The sequence below is a fragment of the Neolamprologus brichardi genome, chromosome 7, assembly GCF_056152115.1.
Source record: "Neolamprologus brichardi isolate AB-2024 chromosome 7, ASM5615211v1, whole genome shotgun sequence".
Taxonomy (NCBI): domain Eukaryota; kingdom Metazoa; phylum Chordata; class Actinopteri; order Cichliformes; family Cichlidae; genus Neolamprologus; species Neolamprologus brichardi.
The window spans coordinates 42,026,686-42,034,472 of NC_142110.1; the positions used below are offsets into that span (position 1 = coordinate 42,026,686).

The 7,787-nt window shown below is 40.0% G+C and overlaps 1 protein-coding gene across 3 annotated transcripts in view; it reads left to right on the forward strand.

Moving 5' to 3' along the window:
- sh2d3ca (SH2 domain containing 3Ca) overlaps positions 1–7,049 on the forward strand; it is a 40,933-nt gene extending 33,884 nt beyond the window's left edge. For all 3 annotated transcript variants that reach the window (XM_087843605.1, XM_087843607.1, XM_087843606.1), the window contains 7 exons: positions 87–459; positions 2,187–2,316; positions 2,506–2,621; positions 3,096–3,267; positions 3,360–3,471; positions 3,549–3,755; positions 4,905–7,049. In XM_087843605.1, the coding sequence (XP_087699731.1) occupies positions 87–459; positions 2,187–2,316; positions 2,506–2,621; positions 3,096–3,267; positions 3,360–3,471; positions 3,549–3,755; positions 4,905–5,080 (1,286 nt within the window). In that variant the 3' untranslated portion in view covers positions 5,081–7,049. The remainder of the gene's footprint in view (positions 1–86; positions 460–2,186; positions 2,317–2,505; positions 2,622–3,095; positions 3,268–3,359; positions 3,472–3,548; positions 3,756–4,904) is intronic.
- The last annotated feature ends 738 nt before the right edge of the window (positions 7,050–7,787 follow it).

The window sequence follows — 7,787 nt, forward strand, 5'->3', positions numbered from 1 at the left end:
GGCGCATAAATAAAACATAATCATGTTCCCTAACTCACTAAGCGGAGTTTTTAAGGTTCCTTTTTGCTCTCTCTCTTTCTCTTTAGTCACCAGGCAGAGAGCCCACTCAGGTGGGCGGGTCCTGGCTGTTGTCCCTCCCTCCCCTGTGATGCGTCGCTCCAGTGACCCCCAAGTCAGCCCCTCAGCCAGTGACAACCCTCCAGAATTTCCCCCACGTACCTCTCACTCAGCACACTCCTCACCAGCCCATCATCCCAACTACCAATCACATTCTTCAGAAACAGCGGGGAGCTACTGTGACCTCAGGCCTTGTCCCTCTGGGCCCCCCAAACCACCAACTAAAAGCTACGTAGAGCGATTGAGAGTGGAGGAGGGGACAGTGGAGGGAGCAAGAGAGGAAGGAGAGGGGGTGTTCAGCGCCCCACAAGTGGAGACATCTTCCTCGTTTAAGCCATCCAGGTACGAAACATAAAGCCAGCCTTCCATATTGTATATTATATGACGAGGACATACTCCATACTAAAATGCATTTGTGAGTTTTATGATTTGTCTTATATTAATGCTTGTTTTGAGAGGAAAAGTCATGACTATGATTCGGTTTTTAGTTTTTCGTAATTCTTAATGAATTATGGCCATAGGACAAAGAGTAGGCACAAAAAATGTGAAATTTTTTCTCGGTTTGTTATATGTTGTGTTATATGGCTAGATTTAAAATTTGGACTGACAGATATATCAACAACTGAAATGTTTTAGACCTAGCCAGAAGGCAGCTGTTACATGAAAGGATATCAAAGAAAACCAGCTTATGTGTTACAAGTAACAAGCAGGGTGAATAGCCAGCCTATCGTGTGGTCAGGATACAGTTAGGGAATGTTGAAGAATATTCTGCTCAAAGGGCAATACACCTGCTGACATTTAGTCATAGAGTGCGAAAATATGAGTGAGTGAGGAAGTTTTGACAGGCTCTGCAGTAAAGCCATGAATGAACGGAGTGGAAAACAGGCTTGAGTAAGCAACTGATAATCCTGTGGGGAAACAGCCCGAGGCCAGGCTTTTTGCTCTGGTCATAGACGCAGCAGATACTGTATTTTATTGGGCTTGTGGTGCCTTAAGAGGACACAGCAGATGAAGCTTGTAAAATGAAAATGGCAGGATGCACCGAGTTGGCACTACCTCTGGATATCCTTGTGTTCCCCTGTGAAATTCTGGTGCAGGGGGAGAATTGGTGTGAGCAATACTGGGGAAAAATGGCAGGAAAAAGCTGCGGTTGTTTTGGACACATCACATCCCATGTACCAGCTGATATTACAACAGTATACTCAGATTGCTAATGAGGATGGTCAATATTATGAGTACATGAATTGGTGTCAGCAGATGATGAGCATGAAATTGCACAGCCACCATGCTCTATGTTTGTGCTCACTCAGGGACTGTTTTTGCTATTGAAGGCACTAAATTCTATTAGGTTACAAACTGATACCGGCACAAGCCCCGTAATCAATTTAAAGTCATATCCTCTCAATCCTTTTTAAACAAGTTGGGCCTCTCCTGGTATCCTCGCTAGTGCCCGTTTCCTGTGCTGTAGCATCCCTGGCTGAATGATGGTCTCTTATACTGATGCTTCACAGAGGTTTTATTGGAAATGTTTTTATTGAAACATTCAGTGAAGACACCGTAAGAGCTAGGAGCAAAACAAAACCAGCAATATTAATACATTAATATTAATAACATCAAAGGAAACAAATTTCTCCTGCTCACATATAGCATATACATCAAATTTACATCACTCAATTCATTTTATCACCTCACTAACTTACAACTACACATAAAGGTCAAGGTCAAGGTTAACAACATAAACTCTATTAAACGACATTTTGATTGCATGTAACTTATTCCGTTAAAGGAAATATTAACAAACCTTGTGCCACTGTCAGCCAGGTACTAATTGGCAAAGGAAACGTACATATTTTTCACTTTAAGGCACACTATTTACCATATCCTAAAAGAAACGTTACTAACAGCCCTTTAACGGTTTTGCGCCAGTTTCCTGTTTCAAACTAAAAGCATGGATTTCAAAATAAAACCAAAGTGCCTTTCAAACAAACGTAAAAATATTTACCAAATTTAAAGGTCATTTACAGTGCTGCCTTGGTATTTTCTAATGTGGTGTAATTGTTCTTGTGCAGGTATGAGTCTTGCCTTATGCCGGCTGAGAATAAGCCTCTGGAGATGTCTGTACTGAAGAGAGTCAAAGAGCTGCTGGCTGAGGTGGATGCAAGGGCTGCAGCTAAACATATTACCATGGTGGACTGCACGGTACGAAGAAAATACAGAAATAAATACATGCAGCTAACGCAGCAAGCTTAAACTTATAAGTTAAACATAAATGCATACTGAGATGCATATTACTGCCAAAGATTTATGTACCAAAATAAACATGCATGTAGCCCAACAGGAATATAAGCAGAAAACCGTGAACACACTTTCTTCTCCTTTATTTGGCAGGTTGCTAGAATATTACGTGTAACCCCAGAAATGCAAAGAATGATGGGAGTGTCCTCAGGGCTTGAGTTATTGACACTACCACATGGACACCAACTGAGACTTGACCTGCTGGAGAGGTGCAGATGCTTTTTTTTTTTTCTAACATCTTCCTTTATGCATCACTAAGTAACCCTTTCATTAATCCAGCTATTAATTATCTTTTTGGTTCCATTCTTATTCGTATTCTGTAAAATAAATTCAATTACTCTGATTTTCTGCTGCACTCCCCTTGTTCCTCTGCTTCCATTATAAATATTTATTTCATGGAACAGCATGGGAATGCAGTCAAACTTGTTATAAAGCAAAATGTGAAGCATCACACTACGCATTACAGCTCCCTTTTGCTCAACTTTAAGTCCCATTCTAAAGTTTTTGTAAAATTATTTAGAGTACTTTAAATAATACATTTCTTCTTCTTCTTTTAAAAGGCTCCTTCAGATTATTCCAACTCACTTCACTAGAGTGATGTGAATTCAGGATGCCTTTAATAGACCTTGACTTGCCTCTGAAATAAGTGTTAAACAAATAAATTGCGTCACTTTGTTTCTCAGGTTCTACACCATGTCTATCATGATGGCTGTGGACCTGCTTGGCTGTACAGGAAGTACGGAGGAGAGGGCGGCCCTGCTCCATAAGACCATCCAATTAGCAGCAGAGTTGAAAAGCAGCCTGGGCAACATGTTTGGTTTTGCTGCTGTGATGAGAGCCCTGGAGCTCCCGCAGGTAAGAGAGTCAGAAGCCACCGTCGTTAGCGTGGAAAATCCGTGAAGGCTAGCGCCAAACGCATTCTAATTTTGTGTCTTTCACTCCCTCAGATATCCCGTCTGGAGCAGACATGGGTAACCTTACGCCAAAGACATACAGAGGGAGCTATTCTATACGAGAAGAAACTCAAGCCTTTCATGAAGAATATAAATGACGGCAAAGGTGAGATTTCTGTGGCTGGTTGGTGTTGTGCAAAAATTCATCAACAGCACTAAAGTAAAACTATTCCGTGCTTTCAGAATCCAGTGCTCTGTCCAACACCACCTTCCCTCACATCATTCCCGTCCTGTCTTTACTGGAGCGTGGTATGGCTCTTGGGGATGTACTGGAACCCTGGGAGAGTGCAGAGGTGGGGGTAGATGTAGTCATGTACCACCTAGAGGCAGCTCGCACCATTGCACATCACGGGGAGCTCTACAGAACCAATGCAGAGACGAAATTACAGGGTAAGAGCAACCTAGATCCAGTCCAATATTTTATTTATTTTCAGGTTTCTGCAAAACTAATGACATTGTAGCTTTTACTGCAGGATGTAAGTTTTGACTAGTGGGTTAAGTTAATTGCAGTCACTCACAGTGGACCTTTCCTTTGTGTTTGTGCTGTAGTTGATTTTTGTAGGATTTTTAAGACTTATGTGGCAAATTTGTTGGTGCTATAGCCCAGTGGCGTAATAAATATATGCCGTAGCCCTTGTTTCCTGTCAGTAATCAGTTGTTTGTTGCCAGCTTGACATGTTGTTACATCTCGATGCGTTGCTATAAATGTGTGTTCAGTGTCACAGCATCCCTGTGATGTAATAATCGTGTGTGGTTACTACCATGCAGACTATATTGACCTCTTAATATCCCTCCACTGGTTCTCAGTTTGAATCAGTTACTGCATTATCGAACAATCTGTCAATAGCTATCAGTTCAGTTCTGTTTTCCGTTATTCTGCTATTGATCACTGTGACCTCAGCTTGCTCCTTTCATCAACAGTTCTACAGACCAGAGTGGAGATGCTTATTACATGCTGTAAAACTTAGTTCAGCTAAAACATTTTATGGCCCAAATCCATCTCTAATCCATTTTACAGGTTAGGGTTTGGGAGTTGTACTTCCTTTTATTAAGCGCTGGGTACATTTACGTTGATTTCCCTGTAGACTTACTGCAATGCGTGGAATGATCATTAAGCGTGGAAAATTCAGCAGCATGGGCAACGGAAGTTATCGGTTCTCAAAGCGCCAGTTTTCAGAGCTCTCAGCCTTGTCTCACAGTCTTCACCAGCAAAAAGAACTGGCTCACATGTTTGCAAAGTCTGTCATTTGGTATTAACTGGTCATAAACGGTGGGGAATGGGTGGAAATTTTTAAAAAATTGAGTTTTGCTTCTCAATACAATTTTTCCATCCATGTTTTATGTAATTAAGTTTTCACATTTTATTTTATTTGTGATTTTATTTATAAATGCAGTTTATATTATTCACAGTTTCTTGTTGATGTGGTTGGGTTAGATATTTAAGTTTGCAACAGTAAAGTTTGTTAGATGTATTTCTGTTTACTTCTTTTCCACCATTATTACAGTGTAACTTATTAAGTTACTTCCTCTCCTCTCCAGGAATTCAGGAACGAGCTGAAATACATGACATCTTCCAGACGGAGTTTCAGATGCGTCTGCTGTGGGGCAGCCGTGGCTCTGAGGGCAGCCAATCGGAGCGTTACGAGAAGTTTGACAAGGTCCTCACCGCCCTATCACACAAGCTAGAGCCTCCTGTGCGTCACAGCGAGCTATAGCACCTGCCCAGACAACCTACAGGGCAGGTGCTTTAGTTTACCGCTCATAGTGGTATGGCCTTGTTTTGCATTGCAAAGGATGGTGTGGGAGTGCTCAGTTTGGACACTGAAAAAGGTGAGAGTGAAAGAAGAGGCAGCTAAAAGAGTATGTGCAGTGAGCAAGAGGAACACGGAAAGGGTCTCGCTGGCAATGTGTTGCACTCACTGTGGATTTAAAAAGAGGTACAGAGTTTCTTCCGTTCCCCTTTGTGGACTTCCTCACTTACTGCTGAAATATTCAAATAAAAAGGGAGAGAAGATAATCTAAGCGGAACAGAAGATGGAGCAGAAGGATGACCAGTTCTTCTGGTACAACATTTACACTGTGCCAAACCGAGGTGCAGAATTTGGCTTTGCTCCTGTAAAACACGGATACTCAACTGCTGTCTCACACTGTAGCCAAACTTGCATAGCTCATGTAGATGTTTAGTCTGTAAGAATGAGTGAGTGTTTGTCTGCTGGCAAGTGTGTTTGCGTTTCTTCATTTTTGTATGTCATTAAAGTTTCATGTCTATTTTATTTTTTTGTCTTATTTATTCATTATGATCAAAGGATATCAAAACATTATGTACATTGCTTCATGAAACTGAAGAGAATCTGTCAGTGCTCATTCCGAGGGAACCCTGCTCATAAAATCTCATGAAATATGTATCATGCAGTCCCACTGAATCCCATTAAAAATGTATCAGGCATGCATTAATAAATGTACCAGAAATGAAACATTCACACAAGTTATCCAGCAACTTCAATATGAGGGTTTTGTGAGTGGTTAAAAACATTAAGAGGTCAAGGCAAGCTCCCCGCGTTGCCTGTTTGACTTAGCCTTCTCATATTTTCTGTCCTGTGCACCAAAATGAGCTAAAACAGCATTACAAAAGACAAGAAAAATGTAGCGTTTACATTTTAAATCAATGTCTCAGTTAAGATGTAAACATTAAGGAACATGCTTTAGTTTGAATTTGGCTCCGTTTTGCAAATTTGCTGAAAGAAATGTTTGATGCATTGATCCAGAAAATGTTACGCCAACTAAAAAGTTGCTTTAGTAGCAATTCGATAACTTCCGTACAAAAATGTGTCAAAGTCAGGAAATATAACATTCAGTGCAGATATTTTGTGTCTGTGGAAAATCTTTAAAGATGAATTAATAGTGCCACGTTTGTAGTACATCTGAAGAAAAGCGTCTACTGCTTGTATGTTTGAATTTGTGTTGCAGCAATACAGCTAAAAATGACTGAACAAAGTTTATTTCTTTGGGGTTACATTTTGCTTGACTATCCAGTGTTATGTTTTTGCTTTAACATTTGAAGGGCCTGAGAGGGCTAGCGCTAACTCTCAGAGCTATGCAATCGTTTCAACCAAATGCTGAGAACCCTGGGGAAGAGACTTCCATTGTGGATGTTTTAAAAAAAAATTCTTATAACTGAATGGATGAAAGTCAAATCAGAATTCAGTTAAACAGAAATGCTTCTGAAAATTGTCCTTACTGGGATATTCTTAAATAGATGTTCGATTTGCATTTTCTAGTTTGGGATAAGCTGTACAGATCTAGAGTTCATGAAGGAAGGAGCCATGTGACAGTCCCACTGTGGTCCAACAGGGGGCGTGGTTTAGTCAGCAAAAAAAAAAAACCCTGAATCATGAATTGTAACATTGAAGACCTATACGTGAAGAAATGCCACTTTTATTGTGTGTGTTTCGAGACCAAGAGTATGCCTACTGGTTTAGGTTTGATAACTGATAACAATGGTTTCAGTGATGTAATATGTTTTTATTTGTCCTCTGTTGAATGCTGTACAGGAAGCTGCTTTGTCAGCATGTCAAGAAATGATTGGGACTGATTTCATTTATTTTCTTTTTTCTTTTTCTTCTTTTTTTTTTTTACGTCCTGTACAGTTCACTTTTTTCAAATAAAATTGCTTGTGTCAATGCATTCTGTTTTGTTTGCTTTTTGCTGTGAATGTGGCATGTATAGGTTTGTCTGTACATAACACATTTATATTTTAACAATCTGATTCCTCGTTAAAGGCTAATTTTTGTTTGAGACGTTTCTGTAATCATCAAATCAGATGAAACGATAAGAGATACCGTAGTCATTTTTCTTCATCATCAGATACACTGCAAACGCATACAACAACCAGCCACAAAATTAAAACTCCACATGGATGCAACCATCTGCCGCAACTGGGGGATGAGGGGAAGGAAAAAAGAACAAGGAAACTACAAACAAGTACAAATATGGCAGTTGGACTGGTACTTATATGGCACTTTTCTGCTCTCATTGACCAGTCAAAAGACTTAACACTACAAACCTCATTCACCCAGTCACACATGCATCCAGACAAGCACTTTAATCTAATATTCACACACACTACACAGATGCAGTGCAGGGTTATTCTCCTGAACTACCACTCTGAAATGACTTAATACCAAAGCGCTGATTTGTTTGATTTTTTTCTGTGCAGCTAAGTATGTAGACTTTGAGAACTCCCAATCACAGTAAATGATAGAGAACTGACAACATTTTATATAAGAAAATTCCAAACAGTCTAAACAATAAAAACTCTCATTTGGTTTGAACCCAGCAATGTAGCAACAGAGAATCAGAGATGAGCAAAAACTGCTGATTATTATTTTTTATTTATTTAATTAATGTGTGGTTCTAGTTTGA